This window comes from Sciurus carolinensis, chromosome 6 (assembly GCF_902686445.1).
Source record: "Sciurus carolinensis chromosome 6, mSciCar1.2, whole genome shotgun sequence".
Classification (NCBI taxonomy): domain Eukaryota; kingdom Metazoa; phylum Chordata; class Mammalia; order Rodentia; family Sciuridae; genus Sciurus; species Sciurus carolinensis.
The window spans coordinates 98669014-98689842 of NC_062218.1; the positions used below are offsets into that span (position 1 = coordinate 98669014).

The following is a 20829-nucleotide window of genomic DNA, read 5'->3' on the forward strand; positions in this document are numbered from 1 at the left end:
TTGGGGTGCTGGGGATCGAACCCAGGGCCTTGTGCTTATAAGGCAAGCACTCTACCAACTGAGCTATCTCCCCAGCCCCGAAATAAAGTTTTTTTTTTTTTTTTTTTTTTTTTTTTGTATTGAGAATTGAAGCCAGGGATACTTAACCACTGAGCCACAGTCTCAGTCCTTTTTATATTTTATTTTGAAACAGGATCTCGATAACTTGCTTAGGGCCTTGCTGAATTGCTAAGGTTAGCTTTGAACTTGAAGCCCTCCTCTCTCAGTGTATCAAGCCAATGGGATTACAGGTTTGTGCCACCACACCCAGTGACAGCTCAATCTTGATTAAAAACATCACCAAATAATGGGCAGAAGCATTGGGGCAGTCTAGGACTTTTAATCAAACTCCAGAGGCCACAAATAGACCCATTTCTCAAATGTGTGTCCTATATAACAAATAGTGAAGCAATTTTCTTCAACTGACAAATCTTTACATCTACTAAATCTCTGCTGAAGTCCGGCCCTGGTAGGTTTTCCCCTCTTGCCACCAATGGCGCTAATGCCGGGAATAAAGTGACAAGTTCCAGGGTAGTCATGACCACATTTTTTTTATAGCTTCTGTGAATGTGTACTAGATTTAAATCTCAATTAGGTCTTCTATGGATGTTCTTTTGTGGCACTAGTAGACATAATACCACTTTTTTGGGGAAGAACACCTGGTAGGTGGTACTGTTACCTTGCTCTGTAGATAAATGCTGTGCTGCATCTTCTGATTTACGGTCCTGCATGGGGCGTGGCAAACTGAATTGAGTTCAGACATTCCAAAAGAGCCTCAGAGATCAGCCTATGGATGACTCAGTCTTTACTTATAAGTCAAAATGTAAGAAACTTCCAAACTATCCTCCAAAGTGGCTATACCATTTCATATACTCAAGAGCAAAGAACGAATGAGTTCTTGTTTTGCATTCTTGCCAGCTATTGATATTGTCAATTATTTGGATTTTAGCTATTCTAATAGATGGAATACATTTTAAAGAAGGGATCTTTAAGTGAGGTGTAGTGGAGCAAGCCTGTAATTCCAGCTACTTGGGAGGCTGAGGCAGGATGATAGTAAGTTCAAGGCCAGCCTCAGCAACTCAGCGAGAACCTCAGCAACTCTCTGTTTCAAAATTAAAAAGTAAAAAAGGCTGGGAATGCAGCTCAGTGGTAAAACACAAAGCACCTGTAGGGTCAATCTCCAGTACCCAACCTGCAAAAAAAAAAAAAAAAAAAAGAAGGAAAAGGAGAAGGAGGAGGGGAAGGCGGGGATGGGGAGAAGAAAAAAGAGAATCTTGATACATAATGCCACATTTCTCTTCAAAAAGTTTGTATTGATTTCTCTGGACTATGCATGCGTATGAATGTAGAGATAGTTTCCCTAGGTTTCCCAGGCTGGGGACTAAAAGCATGTGCCACTGTGCCCAGCTTTATCTTGTCAAACTTTTGTTCCCCTATTCCTTTGCTTCCCACATTTAATCAGGCACCAACTCAGCTGACTCTTTGTTTACTGACAGTTCCTTTTTCCCCATTCCGATTTCACTCCCTTAATCTAGGCCTTCATTACCCTACACCTGGACTAACAGCAACAGCAAGACTGCTTATTTCATGGACTCTAGTACCTCCTTGTTCTAATTCAATTTAATAGTGCAGCTAAAATAAACAAACATGTTATAGTCTTCCTTAACAATTTTTATCTTGATAGTTCATCCCCAAGGCCAAAACAAAAAACAAAAAAAAAATTTTTCTTGCTTTTCAAGAATCATAGTGAGTAGCCTAAATCTCTCATTCCAGTATTCAGTATCCTGAATATTGTATTTTAATATTTTTCTTACAGTATTTCTAGAATTAAATTTCTCTTTAATCGCCTTTCTGATATCTTTGTATTGACCAAGTCAGTCTTTTTACCTTCCTGACAAATAACTTGAGAATAGTCACTTCTTCATCATTATTTCCATCATTCCTTTCCATTTAGAATAATTTACATCTTGTTTCCCTCAGTCAGTGTATTAGTAAAAATGCTCATAATCCAAGCTTTTTCCTGAATAAACTCACTCCACTTTGATTGTCTTATACTCTATTTAATACTTCTTTATGAGCTTATTATCAAGACTGTTTTGAGATTGTCCTTCAGTTGTTTCAGACTCTATTTCTTTCTTTCCTTTCTGTCTTGCTAGATAAGTGCTCTCTACCAGTAAGCTACACAGCCCAGGCCCTGCTCTTCATTATTCCATGTGCATTTTGTCTACCTAATCATCAGTCAATAAGTACATGCATCAGAATAACAGGAAGGAAGTGCATTAAGTTCTACCTCTTTTATATTTTCTCTAAAGTACCTGGTACATTGTCATACATATAGCAAGAATTGAATAAATGTTGACTGAATGAACAATGAAAAATTACAAAATGTATATCTGAAATATTTTAAAATTTTATTATGCAAAAAATATGTTCACTGTAGAAACTAAAATGAAAAACCCAGAAGATACAAATATTCAAAAAGAGAAAAATCATTTATTATTATTATTATTATTATTATTTTGGTACCAGGGATTGACCCCAGGGCACTTAACCACTGAGCCACATCCCCAGCCCGTTTTATTTTTTATTTTGAGACAGGGTCTCACTAAGTCCTTTGAGCCTCACTAAATTGCGGAAGTTGATCTCAAACTTGTGATCCTCTGCCTCAGCCTCCTGAGTTGCTGGTATCGTAGGCATGCACCACCATGCCTGGAGAGAAAAAGAATTTTAAATCTCTGTAGAATTCTACTAATCAGAGATAATTGCTATTAGTAGCTTGGTTTTATGTGTGATCAACTATAATTTTTCTATACATGTATGGCATTTGATTTGAAGTGATAATTATGTTTTGTGATATGAACCACCCCTGAAGTTATATAAAGTGTACCTCTAAAGGCCAAATGGACACACAAATTTTGTCACTATGCAGAGTTGGTATTTCTGATTCCCAGTTCAGAAATCCTACCATCAAATCCTGCTTCTTCTGTAATCCTAATGCATATTCTCCTTGATAATGCTATCCTTTATCAAAACTCAAGTAGTAAGAAATCCTGACAGAAGCCCAAGAAAGAAGATGGATTTTAATTGTTCCCTCTTGGCTTCTTTGTTAAGAACCTCAATAATTCCACAAGAGATATTTATGTACACATTTTTAGAAATTAAAACAAAACCCTACCTGGGGCTGGGGATATAGCTCAGTTGGTAGAGTGCTTGCCTCGCAAGCACAAGGCCATGAGTTCAAATCCCCAGCACCACACAAAAACAAAACAAAACAAAAAAAAACCCTACCTATTCCTTGCTTCACTTTTTTTTTTTGGCAGTGGTGGGGATCAAACCCCAGTGTCTTGCACATGCTAGGCAAGTGTTCAACCACTGAGCTGCAACACAGCTCCCTTGCTTCATTTTCATTATGCAGGTAGCAAGGATAGAATGTGGGGTGGGCAAGTGGGCATTTTGTGTGTACACATATTTTGCCCCTTTTCAGGAAGGATGGGTTCTGTAGTAGACTTAATTCTAGGGAACTTTATAATTTAGTAGAATTTTCCTAGGCTGTGTGGTGGGGGTAGTTCAGTTGCAGGCATAATTCTTCTGTTTTCATATGCCTGCCTCACAGAGGTTGCTAGACATCTTTTACGTGTATTTAACTGTAACCCAAACAAATGGTAGTCTGGCTTTTCAAATAAACTAATATGTGCCTAGCACTTCTTGCATGATAGAGAGTGGGTTAGAAAGTTATGATATTGTAGCACTATTAATGCATATATGTGTGTGTGTGTGTGTATTCAATCGATAGAATACTAAGAAGTAGTGAACAAGAATGACAAAGCTCTTTATATACTAAAATGGAATATCTCCAGAATAAATGAAGTGAAAAAAAAGCAAGGAGCAGAAGCATGTTTGTAAGCTGCCATTTGTGTTAAAATGGGAAAAATAAATTGACATATGAAATTGCTCACCTATGTCTAAAAATCTCTAGAAAGATATTTCAAAAGTCTAATAAAATGAGAGAGGATCTGGGTAGTTAGTGGGCAAAGTAAAAGGATTCTTTACTTCATTATATTTTTTAATTCTTTTTGAAATTTGAACCATGTGACTGTATTAATCCAATGTATTGGATTTTTTTATTATGAAATTACATGGTCTAAGAAGCAAACAATATGATTGGAGAAACCCAGAAACAAGTTTTAAACTTAATGTTTCCAACTATTATAAGAGTAAGATATATTTGGTGGTAGTGAGGGATAACTCCACCTAAAAAGTTATGTCCTTTATAAGGACATAATTGAGAATATTTTCCTGATTAATGAAGTTTCTCTGCTTTTGCAAATACTATGGAATCAGCGTGATATAGTGGGAAGAGCATGGGTTTTGGGATCAGGTGAAAATAAACCCAAATTCTAGTCTTTCCATACACTGGCTTTATAGTGTTGGACAAATTATTTAACCTTTTTGAAGTTCCAACTTTATCATCTTCAAAATGATTGACATATGAATAGGATTATTACAAAGTTTTAATGACATAACATACAATAAGTGCAACGAATTTGTTGAGTTCTCCTTTCTTTATATAAACAGACTGAACTGAGTTGAAAGAACACAAAAATTAAATGTCTTGAGAAAATGCAGTTTGTATGTGAAAGAACTACATGTAGTTTAAGTCCCTGTATCTATGATTTAGTTCGTCAATCTCATATGAGGAATGAAGCCTCTTGTTACCTAAGAAGTTTTAAAAATCCTTGGGATATAGTTACCCTTTCCCTTCCCTGATTAAATAGAAGTGTGTGCTTTGAAACACATTACAAAATACCATAATACATCTTCCCATGAGCCAGGCAAAGTGGCAAGCACACCTGAAATTACAGAGACTCAGGAGATTAAGGTGGGAGGATTGCAAGTTCCAAGCCAGCCTGGGCAAATTGGTGAGACCCTGTCTCAAAATAAAATAATAGTAGTTTAAAGAGCTGGGGATATTGCTCAGGGGTAGAACACTTCCTGGGTTCTGAACAAAATTCCCACCTGTTTTCTGTGGGAAAACATTTTACTCTATTATTCATTTTTTGTGGTGCTAGGGACTGAACCCAGAGCATTGTTCATGCTAGGCAAGTGCTCTAACAGTAAGTAAGCTACACCCCCAGTCCCAAACCATTTGATTCTAATGCTCACTTTTAACATATATTTTTTTTAACTTTTTTTTTTGGTGGTACTGGATGTGGATTGAACCCAGGACCTCACATATGCTAGGTTAGCACTGCGCCTCTGAGCTATATCCCCAGTCTTTTTAATTTTTTATTTTGAGACATAGTATCCTTAAATTGCCCAGGCTGGCCTCTAACTTTTTCTTCTCTTGCCTCAGCCTCCCAAGTAGCTGGGATTACAGGCATGTACCACCAAACCTGGTTCTAACAAATTTATTTTAAAGGAGGATTTTGCAGTTGCCAGTGGCTCAGTCTTTGAAGAAAAAAAAAATCAATGTATTAATTTTTTTAATAGTAAAGATTATCTTTTTAATTTAATTGTTAAATTTTAATTGGTTATAAGTAAAGACTTTCTTAAGATAGAATATATCAAAACCAAGATTACCCAGTAAATCACATTAATACTTACCAATAATTTATATTGAATACATGGAGTGTGATTTTACACATTCACCAAAAACATGACTTGATACGGTAATTTCTTCAGTTTCACATTTTAAAAAATAAAACTATAGGAATACAATATATATGAAGCATTAAATCACAAAATATAGACTCTATATAGCAATCAACAAAATTGAGGAGATTGAGAGTTCCTACTTCTCATATTGTCAAACTGCTGATAAGTGTTTTGGGTAAAGGTCCAGGTTTATTACACTTACTTATTTATTCAAGGTACTGGGGATTGAACCCCTGGCGAGTGCTCTTCCACTTAGTTATACCCACAGTTGTTTTTAATTCGAGACAGGATCTCACTAAATTGCTGAGGTTGGCCTTGAACTTTCGATCCTCTGCTTCAGCCTCCTGAGTTCCTTGGGTCACAGGTGTGTGCCAGTGATCCTGGCAAGGTCCTAGTGAAATAAGGATTATTGCTCAATCATCTCTCTCTGACTGTACTCAGGGGTTGGTTGCTAGTCACTGAGAAGATAGTATATTTTTCTCTCTCAAATATAATGGATAAAATGCATATACTCAGTTTTCCTTTCCTTCTGTCCTTGAGATTCATTACATTTGTTTAAAGTATTTAATGAGTTTGCCCAGGGAGTTGCATCAGAAATTATTTTTGTATTAGTGGTAGGAATGACAAATAGTTCCTTTGTAATGTTGCTCCAGTCAATACCTGTTTTTGCCTAAGGATGTATCCATAACTATTCTGGATAATCCAGCTTTGAAGTGGGTTGGGCAGTGCTAGGTTTCTTTTGTTGTTGCTTAGTTTGGGCTGTGACCTAGTCACACATGCCTTGAAAACTTAAACAGCACTGAGGGTATGGGCTAATTAAGTTCACAAATACTAAAGACGGTGTACATGGCACTTACATAAAAATAGTCCTCTACTTATTTTCTAAAACTTATTTTTAACTAGAAAGTATATTTACTCAATATGTATATGGAAAACACTCCCCCCCTTTTTTTTTTTGCAAGTGAAATGTCGAAATGGGCGACTACCAAGTCAAAGAAATGTTAAGGTAGCATCAATTTTTAAAGTCATTTAAGAAATCATCATATTCTTTATAGAATTTTCAGATTTAAGTTTAAAGAAGGTGAAATATTAAAAACTGCACAACCAAGATAGGCAAATCTCTTAACGTTGTAAGGAGAAAATGACAAATCTTGTTTTTAGCCAAACTTTGCTATCATACGATCATTCTCTGGGTCAAAGGGCATTTGCCATATAAACTTCACCAAACTCATTTGTTGTGACACAGGAGTAGTTGGAATGTGAACATTTTTAAACTTTCTGTTTATTGATGAAGGAGATAGAGATAGGGAGAGTAGGGAGGCAAATAGACATCCTTAGTGGAGGAGGACCCTCTTAGTTAGCTTTGTTTTGCATCACAGAATCCGGTTAGAATTGGTTGGGCTGGCGGAAACCAGGACTGGCGGAGAACTCCTGAAGGAAGAAGGGGCAGTGAGTAACAAAATTAGTCTTTCCTTTAAAGTTTGGCACTTTAGGTCATCACTGAGTTTATTCACAACCATCACCAACAAGGCAAGTGCTGATAACACTTCCATTGTACATGGAGTAACATCAAACGCACTAAAGTCACCCAGCAAATAAGCGGCGGCACCAGAACTCGAAACTTCCCTGCAGTTCAGCCCTGAGGTTGGATTCCACGCGCTGCTCGCGGCATTGGCGGGACAGTTCCCGGTACTGAGGGATGGCGCTGTCCAGCCCCGCGGGCCCGCCGCCTTCCACAAGCAAGAGAACGCGGTCCCGCGGGGCGATCCCTCCTAAAGTCTGTAGAATCGCCGCGCCCAGCCACGTCCCAGCATGCAGGAGGGCCGGGTCCGCTTCTGGGCGGCCATCTGGAGCTGCTCCCCCGGTTCCCTCAGCTCCGCGCGCCGGGCTCAACTTGGAAAGGCGGGAGGTTCCATGCAGGATCCGCCCTGCCCTCTCCGCTCTCTGCCCCTGCTCCGGGTCCAAAGAGGCAGAGGCAGAAGCAGAAACAGAAGGGTTAGGCAGCCTCACCTGTCCCAGAGGTGGCGACTGCTCCAGTGACTGACGCTGCGGTCCTCCAACCAGGCAATGGCAGGAAGGTGGGGTCTCATGAGAACGATTGCTTCTTTCCTCCAATCCCGGTGCAGCTACTTTCCGGCCATAGTCTCAGCACCCGGCGGAGAGCGACAGGTGGGAGCTGCATTACCTCTGCGCTTCTTGCATGATTGACAGACGAGTTTCACCAAGCACAGGGTTAGGCCTACTCCAAATTTTATTAATTCTTGTAAGTCGTCACCTCAAGCCCTTATTTTAATCAGAAGTGGAAATTCCCCAGCCCTTTCCCGTCACCTCAGATGGAGGCGGGATGAATAGTACCCTCACCGGCCAATTGTACCGCGCGACGTCCTGTGACAAAGTGACCGACACTTTATGGCGCCAATGGAGTTTTCCATTGTTAGGGGTCACTATGACTGACCACAAGGCTAACTAATCCACTTTAAGGTCGTGACGCTACAGTCAGAGAGACTGGCCAATAGACACAGAAAAAGACCGGAAGTCGGCTCGTGGGGAGTAAGAGGCGGGTGTTCGCAACCGCCTAGGCCTGCGCGGGTCAACGCAGCTTGAGGGCCGCGAGCCAGCGAGCGGCGCGTGACGAAGAGCCTGAGCGACAGGTCACTTTGGCCAATGATCTGCAGCCGCCGGAGAGCTGCAGCCAGTGGCGGGTTGAGGGGGCGGGAGGCAGCAGGTTAGGCAGTGAGAAGTTAGTGGCGCTGCTGGGACGGGGGGAAGGAGACGCTTCTTCCTCCTGCTGCTCCTCTCCTTCCCGGGATCAGCGGCGGCGGTGGCCGCGAGTGACTCGGCAGCGTCTCCGGCTCCGCGTGCGAACCATGCTGACCGACGGCGGAGGCGGCGGCACCTCCTTTGAGGAGGACCTGGACTCTGTGGCTCCGCGATCCGCCCCAGCCGGGGCCTCGGAGCCGCCTCCGCCGGGAGGGGTCGGACTGGGGATCCGCACCGTGAGGCTCTTCGGGGAGGCCGGACCCGCGCCGGGAGTCGGTGGCGGCGGCAGCGGTGCGGGCGGAGGGGACGCGGCGCTGGATTTCAAGTTGGCGGCCGCCGTGCTGAGGACCGGAGGCGGAGGTGGTGCCTCTGGCAGCGATGAGGACGAAGTGTCTGAGGTACGGCTCCAGGACCCCCGCCTCCCACACAGCGTGAGGCATGAATTCTCTTTGGGTCCACCCTCCAGTTTCCCGGGTGCAGTCGTTCTCTGACAGCGGTCGGTTCTATGGCGGCGGTGGCAGCCATGCGGGCCTCGGGAGCTCTCGGCTTACTCTTCAGCTCGCGGCTGGAGCGGGACGGGTTCCCGTCAGCGTCCGTAGACCCACAATAGGGAGTCCTTTGGTCTCTGAGCTTCGCGCGGGAACAAGGACTCCTCAGGCTACCTCCCGCCCACCCCGCTTGGGAGACGGGGGAGGGCGGGGTCTTGCCGGAGTCCCTGCCCTTGGTACTGAGGGAGGCAGCTAACTCGCTCAAAGAGCTTTTCTACTATTCGCTGCTCCTCAAAGTTGAACTGTCCATTTATTTGCCTTCTACCTTACATATGCCCTACCTGCGTATTTTAAGTAGCGCTCTTATTTTCCTTGTTTAGTTTGAGACAGGTATTAAGTAATTCTCAGCTTTTAACCCCGAAAAATCACGTGACTCTTGCTCCTGGGACGTTTAGTGAAGTTAAACAGGAAAAGGAAGTTCCAGTGCATCTCTGAGCTTCGGAATAGCTGGATAGATGAATTCTGAGATTTTTAGACTGGGAGAAGGTGAGGTACCCCACGGACACGTTTTCTTTTGCAGTAAGGGAAATTTGTTACCAATTCCTTCATTTCTTTTAACTCTTATGTACACATTTTTAGATCTGAGCAGTCTAGGATGGTAGGTATCATCTTTTGGGATCTAGAGAAATACACACATGCACACTCTAGGGCAAACACATCACTCCTTACACAGAGTTTTCTGTTGACAGTGGCTTTGATATACTGTCCTGTGATGACCATTGTTTTAAGTACTCAGAGTGTTTCTTCCATAAATGTTCTAAGGTGCCTGGTTTATCCCTTTGTGACCAATTATTTTAACCTCTGATCTTGGTGTTAAAGTACAGGAATTTCTCTGTGTGTACTAATGATCCTTGCTCTTGCATTTGAGAGGAATAAGGAGAAATTGTGGGTTACAGAGTACAATTAGTGCACTGTCTTATTATCCTAAATTTGAGTAGGGCTTTCTTTAGATTAAAAACCTTAGTACATTCTGACCACAACATTTGCTTTGGGAAAACAAATATGCAGATTATAAAGGAAATAGTCCCTAGAATCTCTGTATCCCAATATAAGGGGAATAACTTCTAAGCCAATGTGAGAAAGGATTTTATTTGAACAGGCAGTTACAGGGGAGAGTCTCTGGAGCACCTCCATTTTTGGTCTTGTGGAAGGCTTTTATCCTTTTAGTGAAACTTGAGAGATGAACCTAGAGCTAGGAAATGAGGTGGGGGCCATCTTTAGACTCTAAAGAGTAGAGTTTATTTTTCTTTGAAACTTGTAACGAAGAATCTGAAAGGTTCACTTTGATCTAAATGATGGAAAGAGAGTCTCCTTGATTTTTCAGGACCATTTTTACATGATTGTCATGGGTAGGATGAAAGGTCACTCATTTGCTTTTATATAAGTAGTATTTAAATTTCTTCAGAGGTAGGTGCTAGTGAGCCTCCAAAGTCATAAATCTCTCTCTCTTCCTCTCTATATAATTTCATATGGAGTCACCATACCATGTGGTTAAAGCTATGGGCATAATCCACACCTTTTGTGTTTTTTTGAAGTTCTTTGTAGAAGTCACATATCTGTGGTTCCTACCCATTTAAGAAATGGCTAGTGGTAGAGGAACAACTTATTCTCCTTTTTACTTATATTTTCTGTGCCACAAAAGGACTTAGGTAGTAAGTGTGTATGTAGAACTCATTAGGATACTCACAGACTTTAGCCCAATCTGAGCTGATACTCATGTATGTGTAGATTCTTAATCTGTGAATAAAGAAAATTTTGTTTCTGTGCCCTGTTTCCCTCATGTCATGTAGAGAAGACATTCTTGGAATGTCTTGTCTCTGTTATCTAGTATAGTGTATGCTTTTGTGAATGTAATGACCTTTTTTTGCCTGAGCAAATTCCTTGCCTTTTCTGTGTTCTCTAATAAGAGGAGCTGTTTTCTTTGATATTATTGCTTTTGAATTTCCAGTGTGAAGAGATTGTAAATAATGTTCTTCAAAAAATACTCCCTTACTGGCATTTGATGAATAATACTAAAATCCTCATTTTCATCTTCCTAAATATTTTAGAACCATGTTCCTAGACATCCTAAAAGATGATGAATTGGAGTGTGGTTCAATAGTGAAGATTATTTTCTTTTTCAATAGGGCAGGACAAGGTGAGAAGAATTTGTTGAGGTACTGTGCCTTTTGTGTACAGAAGACTAGATACTCTGAGGACCTCTTTGTTTCTTTTATCAAGCCAAGAGCTGGGTACAAACAAACAAGCTGCTTTCCCTTGTTGGGCAGGTCAAAAGATCTTTTAGTTTGAGGAATGGACTCAGCTTTATTAGTAATTTTTTTATAGATATTGGAATTGTGCTATCTTAGGGAATGCCATCATCTGACCCTTTTTTTTTTTTTTTTTTTTGGTACTGGGAATTGAACCCAGGGGTGCTGAGCGGAATCCCCTGCCCTGTTTTAAAAAAAAAAAAAAAAAAAAAAAAAAAAAAAAATATATATATATATATATATATATGTATATATATATATATTTTATTAGTTCTTGATGAACCTTTATTTATTTATTTATTTATGGTGTTGAGAATTGAATCCAGTGCCTCACACATGCTAGGCAAGTTCTCTACCACTGAACTACAAACCCAGCCTGTTCTCACCCTTTTTTGTATTTTATTTTGAGACAGAGTCTTGCTAAGTTGCTTAGGGCTTTGCTAAGTTGCTGAGGCTGGCTTTGAATTTGCAGTCCTCCCATCTCAGCCTCCTAAGCTGCTGAGATTAGAGGTATGCACCACTGTGCCTGACTGGCCCTTATTTTTTTTTAAACATTGGGGTAAATATCTCTTCTATTTCTTTAGGCATACTGAGCATGTTCTTTAGCTAAGACCTTGAATAGAAGAGTCTATTGAAATGTACCAATGATTAATAATTGATGTCAGTTTAAAATTTTTTTAAAAACCAACTTTTTAATTGGAATGATACAGAGAAGGTTCACATGGCCCCTGTGTAAGGATGACACACAGATTTGGGAAATATTCCATATTTTTCTGGCACTAAAAAAAACAACAACAACAACAACAGTTTTTTAATGTTACTTTCAGAATCATAGTCTTTTTTTTTTTTAAGCAAGTTGAAAGAAAAAATTCCTAAAGAACAAATTGAGATTTATGATTTTTAATTTTCTGTCATAGAATATGTGAATATGACGTATTTATATATGTGTAAACTCTCCTTTTAAAATTATTATAAAACTAATGTAGTCTCTTGGCGAAAAGTTTAGTATATACATAGATATAACATGGAAAGTAAAAGTACTTCCTTCCCCATCAACCCTTTAAATCACTCTTGAGGTAACCAATATTAAAATTTTTCTTTCAGTAAATTTTCTAGGCTCATTTGTGTGTGTGTGTGTGTGTGTGTGTGTTTATATACATTCACTTTTGGGGTGGTACTGGGCGTATGCCTATGGGTGTTTTACCATTGAGCTATATCTCTAGCCCTTAAAATTTTTTTAAATTTTGAGACAAGATCTTGCTAAATTGCTGAGACTGGCTTTGAACTTGCAGTTCTTCTGCTTCAGCCTCCTGAATTGCCTTGATTATAGACATGTGCCACTGCTCCCAACTTCTACCGTAACTTTAAAGAGAGATATTACATTAGTAAGGATAGCTTTATATCTCATAGAGGTTTCTTTTTTCTTTCATTCTTTCTTGAGGAGAAAAAGTTTAGCTGACGCTCAAGGTTTCAGCAGTCTCAATCCATAGATGGCCAACTCCACTATGGTGGAAGGGTGTGGCAGAAGAATTTTTTTTTTTTCTTGAGACATGTACCAGAGATTGAATACATCCCTAAAATTAGAGGACAAACCTTGTAGAGATTTTTTTTTCTCTATTTACTTTTGAGTTAAAAGCATAGACTAATATAGAAATCCCATCCTGATTTTTCTCCAGTAGTAAGTCATCTGGGTCATCTCCTTTAGGGTTACTTAAGATCTCTAATGTAGAGTAGAATTTCTCAACAGCAGTATTGACATTTTGGCCAGATAATTCTTTGTTGTGAGGGGCTTTCCTGTGCTTTTGCAGCATCCCTGGCCTCTATCCACTAGATGCCAGTAGAACCCACCTAACTGTGATAGCCCAAAATTCTTCAGACATTGCCTTGTCTCCTAAAAGCAAAATCACCCTTAGTTGAGAACCCATTAGTTTAGAGGCCACTGTTGGCAGGGAGGGCAATTTTGTTTTGTATGTTCTATATTCAAACTTCAGGTAAACAAGGTGAATCACTGTTTTTAATAGCATCTTAGAGCTTATTAACTGAACAAGGGAGAAATAGAAAGAAGGTACTGAAAAGTTTCCAGTGAAACCAGCATGTACTGCTGTAAATTTCTATGGCAAATTTATTTTATTCATTTTGGGGACTGGGGTTATGGTTCAGTGGTGGAGCACTTGCCTAGCATGTGTGAGACACTGTATATGATCCTCAACACCACATAAAAATAAATAAATGAAATAATATCTAAACTAAATATTAAAAAATTTAAAAAATTTATCATTTTGGGGAATTTCACTTAAGATATATTATTTTCAAGTTCAGTTATTTTCCATGAAAATGAACTAAAAAAAAAAAAAAACCTGTTATGAGGACTTTAAGTTTGTTAAGGTAGAAAGGGTTTATTCCATAAGTTATCAATAGTAGTACATTATCATGAAATAGAATTTTGAATTTTAGTGGGCAAATTTTGGAGATATTGGCAATATTTATTAAAGAAAAAGTTACATATTGTTACTGTAACAATTTGTTATATAATACAAGAGTATCAGCCTTGTACCAGTTTCATTCTGTAAAACCTTAAGACTTTAGGTATAAACTGATAAGTTAATGATTATGGTTATATGAATTATGAATAATGGGTCAATGCAGAGTTGAGTAGTATGGGTGGAGGAAAACCTTATTGTGAAATTTGAAGTGTCAGGGGTTTTTTATTTTTGTTTTTTGTTATTGAATATATTTTGAATAGGTGGTTAATTGTTTAGCTCATAAATCAAAGTAATATAAGAGCAGATAAATGAAGTATTGATTCCATCCTTACTCTCACATGTCCTACACTGCCCTATACTGTCCTATACTTCCATTGTCTTATATATTCTTTCAGAATTTTTTAATGAAAAATACAGTTTTGTTTTGCGATTCTGGAGACTGAGCCCAAGGCCTCATACATGCTAGGCAAAGTCTCTTCTGCTGTGCTACACTTCCAGCCCCATGAGTATGTACTTTTATTTTTTCTGTTGTCACATAAAAGGTAAATATTCATGTGAGATTGTTTAAATGGCAAATTTGAGATAGATTTAAACTAACGGAAGGTTGGGGGTGTGATTCAGTAAAAAGCTGTTGCCTAGTATGTGAGAGGCCCTGGGTTCTATCGTTAGCACTGAAAAAAGAAAAAAATAGAAGTTTAAAGTGATAATCATATTATGCATGCAGCACTGAGATGAGTTTAAGCACATTCTCTTTATTTATTTTATTTATTTATTTTTATTTTTAAAAAAAATTTTTTAGTTATCAGTGGACCTTTATTTTATTTATTTTTATGTGGTGCCAAGAATCGAAACCAATGCCTCACACATACCAGGCAAGTACTCTACCACTGAGCAACAACTCCAGCCTTCTCTTTTTTTTTTTAATATATATTATTTTTAATATATATTATTTTATCTATTTATATGTGGTGCTGAGAATTGAACCCAGTGCCTCACACATGCTAGGCAAGCTCTCTGCCACTGAGCTACAACCCCAGCCCCAAGCACATTCTCTTGAGCCTGTCTGGTGGTAGTGGTAGTAGAGTGATGATGGACTAGATGAATTCTGCAAATCAATCTGGCTTTTTGATTCATTGATAGATAGTATTACTTTAAAGAAAAGGCAGTTTTTAAAAATATTGAAATATTGACCTGGAGTTGGCAAATGAAGAAAAAATAAAAGCCCTGCCTGTCTACCTTTTTTTTTTTTTTTTTTTGGCACCATGGATTGAACCTAGGGGCTCTTAACCACTGAGCCACATCCCCAGCCCTTTTTGTTTTATTTTGAGACAGGGTCTTGCTAAGTTGTTCACAATCTCACTAAGTTGCTGAAGTTGGCTTTGAATTCCTGATTCTCCTGCTTCATCCTCCAAGCTTCTGGGATTACAGTTGTGTGCCACCACACCCAGCTATTTATTTACCATCTCTTAGAACCAGAGTTGTAAGAAATATAATTGAACTGATTCAGTATGTCTTTCTTTTTGAATCTTGTTGATCATATCTCCCTCTCCTATTGCTTATCTATAGTGTCATGGAATCTTGGTGATAATCCTCTCAACTCATTTTAGGTAACTCCTACCATTTACTGAATGCTTACTATTGCCAGTGTTGTACTAAATACTTTTCTTATTTCACTTGTTTTAACACTCCTTTGAGGTATCATCTACATTTTTATAGCTGAATAAATGTAGGCTCAGAGAGATGAAATAATAAATCCAAAAAACAAAACAACGTTACCCAGCTAGTGAGTGGTAAAACTAGGATTAGAATCCAGTACTGAATTCAGAGCCCATGCTACTATTTTTGCTTCTTTAGAAAGAAATACGTAATGTTTTGGTTACCAAATGCTGTTTCTCCAATAAATTGTTGCTAAATACCTGTAGAAATTTTATTTGTTTTAGATCTAAAGTGAAATGAGGGAAATAAAGCCAATGTAGTAAATTTCTTATAAAGTGTTTTTTTTTTTTTCCTATTTCGAGATAATGTCCTTCCTACTTTTACAAAATGCATTTTGAAGATAGTAAATTCTATATGGTGTGTATTTGTTTTTGGCAGTGCTTGGGGGAACAACCCAGGGCTTCAGAGAATGCTAAGGGAAAGCTTACCATTGAATTATACTCCCAGTTCTACAAAATGAATTTTAAAAGTATCCATACTTGGACTGGGAGTTTAGCTCAGTGGTAGAGTACTTGTCTGGCATACAAAGAGACCCTGGGTTCCAAGTTGGAAACATTACGTCAGGACCTGGGTAAAGCCTCAAAAATGTAGAAGTCATTGAGCTAAGTGACTGGTCTAGGATCATTACACAACTTAAGGTATAGCAGGACTAGAAAAAAGAGATCATCTGACTCCCATTCTCTTGTCTTGCCATCTTTCTTCTGATGCATTGTACCAATGAATTTAATTTTAAGCAATGCCTATCTTGAAATAGCATTATAATCCATAGTTGACTTTGTTGGAGAAGTTTTTTAGGTTTTTTTTTGTTGTTGTTGTTCATACTGAGGTTTGAACCCCCAGGGTCACTCTGACACTGTGCTACACATTTCCAAATCTTTTTATTTTTTATTTTGAGGCAGGGTCTCACTAAGTTGCTTAGGCTGTCCTCACTTGGAATCCTACTGCCTCAGCCTTCAGTATAGCCAGGATTACAGATGTGTGCCTCCATATCCAGCTTGACAAGTTTTATATAGATCAGATTATTAAGGAGGTGTGTGTTTGAGTACCATTGAGTATAGGAGGAGGTAATTTTGCAATGAATTTACTTGAAAAGTTCAGGCCTTTCATATTAATTTTAAAAGGTTTAAGAAATAATTGAAATCACTGATAATAGAAAGACCTATCTCCAGCTTTGCATCTTAGAAACATTGGCTTTGCAATATTGTTATATTTTAGTAATTTTATAAAAATTAAAATATGTGTGTTATTCTGTTACTAATTGACAACAGTGCATGATTCCTGTAAGTGAAGATCAGTTGCCTTAAAAGGTGATTGGATTTTATCACTGCCAAGTTTACCTAAACCTGGAAGAAAGTAAACATTGTATATAAGTTTCTTTTTATTTGCTGGACTGAAATTTGGCAACTATTTATCAAAGAGTACATTTTACTCTTTTCCCTGCTATGCACCTGGTCTGTGCTCACAAAGTTACCACCTCACTGAATAGATGCTGTTTTCAGTAGTAGAAAGGGTGCTTTTAAAAATGTAGACATCCCATTATATCCTAATGATTTGATTCACTTTCATTAGTACACAATTTTGAAAAGAGAAAGACAAGGATACCCTTAGGGATGAACCCTTAGGACCAAAGATTTGAACAAGAGAGTAGTTTTATGAAGTTGCCAAGGTAAGTTTTTATTTTAAAATTGTGATAAAATAGCTATAATATAAAAAATTTACCATTTTATCTTTTAAAAAAATATTTTTAGTTGTAGATGAACACAATGCCTTTATCTTTATGTGGTGCTGAGGATTGAACTCAGTGCCCCCCATGGGCGAGGCAAGCACTCTAACACTGAGCTACAACCCCAGACCTACCATTTTATCTTTTTGTTTGTTTTTAATTTGTGGTTAAAAAATACATATTTAGGACTGGGCATGTGACTCAATGGTAGAGCACTAGCCTAGCATGTGTGAGGTACTGGGTTTGATTTTCAGCACTGCATATAAATAAATAAAATAAGATCCATTGACAACTAAAAAATATTTTTTCAGATGTTTATAGACTTTTATTTTTATTCATTTATTTATGTGCGGTACTGAGAATCGAACCCAGTGCCTCATACATGCTAGACTAGTGCACTACCACTGAGCCTCAATCCCAGCCCCTAAAAAAATTAAAAAAAATACATATGTATTTGTATATATAGCTATCTCTATATTTAGATAGATATCTATATATGGCATACATGCATATTATGCATATATGTGCACATATATATATACATATCCCATATATGTATAATGGTGTGTGTATTATACCTATACGTGTAGATATGTATGTATGTGGTATATATATATATCATTATACCTATATAGTGTATATTATGCTATTATACATGTTTATGTGTATAAACACACACCTTTTTAACCCTTTTAAGTGTATAGTTCATTGGCATTAAATATGTTGACATTATTGTGTGACCATCAACAACAGCCAACTCCAGAACTTACTTGTCTCCCCAAACTGAAACTCAGTACCCATTAGACAGTAATTTCTCATTCTTCCCACCCCCTACCTCCTGGCAATCTTTGTTTCTATATCGCTGAATTTGACTATCTTATCTACCTCATATGATTGGAATCATGCAGTATTTGTCTTGTGACTGGCTTTATTGACTTCATCCAAAGGTAACATCAGAATTTTATTCCTTTTAAGTAAATAATAAAATAATTTTCTATTGTGTGTGTATATAAATATTTTGTTTATTTGTTGATGAATGCTTGGATGGTTTCTATCTTTTGGCTATTGTAAATAGATATAAAAATATTTTTATGAATAGATATAAAAATATTTTTTTGAGACTCTGCACTTCATTCTTTTGCATATATAACCAGAAGTGTAGTTGCTGGATCAAATGGTAATTCTATTTTTAATTTTAATTAATGCCTTATTGTTTTCCATAGCAGCTATAGTATTTACATTGCTACTAGTAGTGTCCAGGGATTCCAATTTCTTCACATTCTAGCCAACACTTAACTTTCTGTTTTGTTGTTGTTGTTGTTGTTGTTGTTGTTGTTTTTGGTAATAACCATTCTAATGGGTAGGAAGTGGTATCTCTTTATGGTTTCAATTTGCGTTTCTCTCATGATTAGTGGTGTTAAATCTTTTCATTGCTTTTACTGACCATTATCTATCTTTGGAGAAATGTCCACTCAAATCTTCTGCACAGTTTAAAAAATTAATTTTTAAAAATTCTTTTTAGATGTACATGACAGTAGAGTATCTTTTGACATATTATACATATATGGTGTATAACTTCCCATTTTTGTGGTTGTACATGATGTGTAGTTACACTGGTTGTATATTCGTATATGAACATAGGAAAGTTATGTCCAATTCATTCTACTGTCTTTTCTATTCCTATCTCCTCTCCCTTCCCTTCCTTTCATTCCCCTTTGTCTAATCCAGTGAACTTCTATTATTCCTTCCCACTCTCTTTTGCACATTTTAAAATCAGGTTGTTCCATTGTTTAGTTGAAAGAATTCTTTAAATATTCTGCATCTTAACTATATCCTGCATATAAACTTCTTGCCAGATACATGATTTGCAAATATTTGCTCTCATTCTGTGAGTTGCCTTTTAATTCTGAGGATGTACCCTTTTCTGAACAAAAGTTTTAATTTTAGTGAAGTCTAATTTGTGTATTTTTTGTTGTTGTCTTTGCTTTTGGTATCACATCAATGAAGTCATTGCCAAATCCATCATGAAGATTTTTTCCAATGTTTTCTTCTAAGAGTTTTATAGTTCTAACTCTTAAATTTATACCTTTGATTCTTTTGAGTTAATTTTTTATATGTATAAGGTAGGGATCCAATTTCATGCTTTTGTGTGTGGATATCCAATTTTTCAAGCGCCATTTGTTGAAGTCTCATTTTCCCTACTGAATGGTGGTGGCATTTTTTCAAGAATCAGTTAACTAAAGCTGGACATGGAGACATAAACCTGTAATCCTGACTACCCTGGAGGCTGAAGCAGGAAGATGGCCAGTGTGAGGCCAGCCTGGGCAACTTAGCGAGATCCTGTCTCAAAAAAAAAAAAAAAAAAAAAAAAAAGTGGGAGGGCAGCTGGCAGTGCTGCTCAGTGGTAGAGCACCCCTGGATTTAATCACTAGTAAATCAGTTGACCAGGTATAGGAGGGTTTATTTCTGGGCTCTCTGATCTATTCCATTGGTCTGTACATTAGTCTTTCAGCTGATATCACACTAGTTTGATTACTTTTTTTTTTCTGACACAAACATAGAAAGCACTTTTTAGCATTAGAAACTTTAGTTTTATAATAAAATTTGAAACCAGGAAGTTTTTTTCAGTTTTGTTCTTTTTCTAGATTGTTTTGGCTATTCAGGGTCTCTTAAATTCCATGTGAATTTTAGGATAGTTCTTTCTATTTCTGAAAAATAAATGCCATTGGTATTTTTTTTTTTTTTTTTTTTGGGTGCTGGGGATCGAACTCAGGGCCTTGTGCTTACAAGGCAAGCACTCTACCAACTGAGCTATCTCCCCAGCCCTGCCATTGGTATTTAATGAGGATTGCATTGAACACATAGATTGATTTAAAGGAGAGCTTCTTAAAATACAAATCCTGTGTAATTGTTCATCACAATAGATATTAACAAATCAAAGGACTTGAGCTTGACAAGGATTAAAAAGCATTTATAGCAGAAACACAGTTGGAGCACTATCAGTGTTCTCTTTGTAGATGTTGAACCCAAATAACATAAGATGATTACTTTGAGTAGATGTTTTTGGAGTATAGTCCTTTTTTTCATGATTTCTCCTTATATTGACTAATTTGTGGTTGATTAGGATGCTTCACATATTGATTAAATGCTAGGAAGAATATTTTTTATCCTATATATGATTAGAAATGAGTTTACTTTTAGAAAAACTATCTTAGTGTGGCATTAAACCTATATAGATATGTAGTGTTTTCTTTTATTTTTTTTTTTGCCGTGCTGGGGATTGAACCCAGGGCTTTGTGCTTGCAAGGCAAGCACTCTACCGACTGAGCTATCTCCCTAGCCCCGTAGTGTTTTCTTTAATGATGTAGATTAAGAAGGTTTAGGCATTTTACAAAATCCTGTGTCAGTTGATTATACTTGAGTCTTAGACTTTTTTTTTTGGTACCAGGGATTGAACCCAATGGGCGCTTAACCACTGAGCCACATCCCCAGCCCTTTTTCAATATTTTATTTAGAGGAAGGGTCTTGCTGAGTTACTTAAGCGCCTTGCTAAGTTGCTGAGGCAGGCTTTGAATTTACAATCCTCCTGCCTTAGCCTCCGGAGCTGCAAGTATTATACGTTGAAAGGGCTTTACAGCTCTAATTAGCTTCTAATT

At 37.8% G+C, this 20829-nt stretch overlaps 1 protein-coding gene and 2 non-coding genes across 6 annotated transcripts in view; 2 read left to right on the forward strand and 1 right to left on the reverse strand.

Annotated features, from left to right (window-relative positions):
• Positions 1 to 74, reverse strand: Trnai-uau (transfer RNA isoleucine (anticodon UAU)). The gene has a single exon. It is a non-coding gene; the product is annotated as a tRNA-Ile (tRNA).
• Positions 75 to 8427: 8353 nt separating this feature from the next.
• Ankhd1 (ankyrin repeat and KH domain containing 1) overlaps positions 8428 to 20829 on the forward strand; it is a 122270-nt gene continuing 109868 nt past the window's right edge. For all 4 annotated transcript variants that reach the window (XM_047554710.1, XM_047554712.1, XM_047554711.1 and 1 more), the window contains exon 1: positions 8428 to 8852. In XM_047554710.1, the coding sequence (XP_047410666.1) occupies positions 8562 to 8852 (291 nt within the window). In that variant the 5' untranslated portion in view covers positions 8428 to 8561. The remainder of the gene's footprint in view (positions 8853 to 20829) is intronic.
• LOC124987688 (U6 spliceosomal RNA) lies at positions 11923 to 12024 on the forward strand. The gene has a single exon (XR_007109220.1). It is a non-coding gene; the product is annotated as a U6 spliceosomal RNA (small nuclear RNA).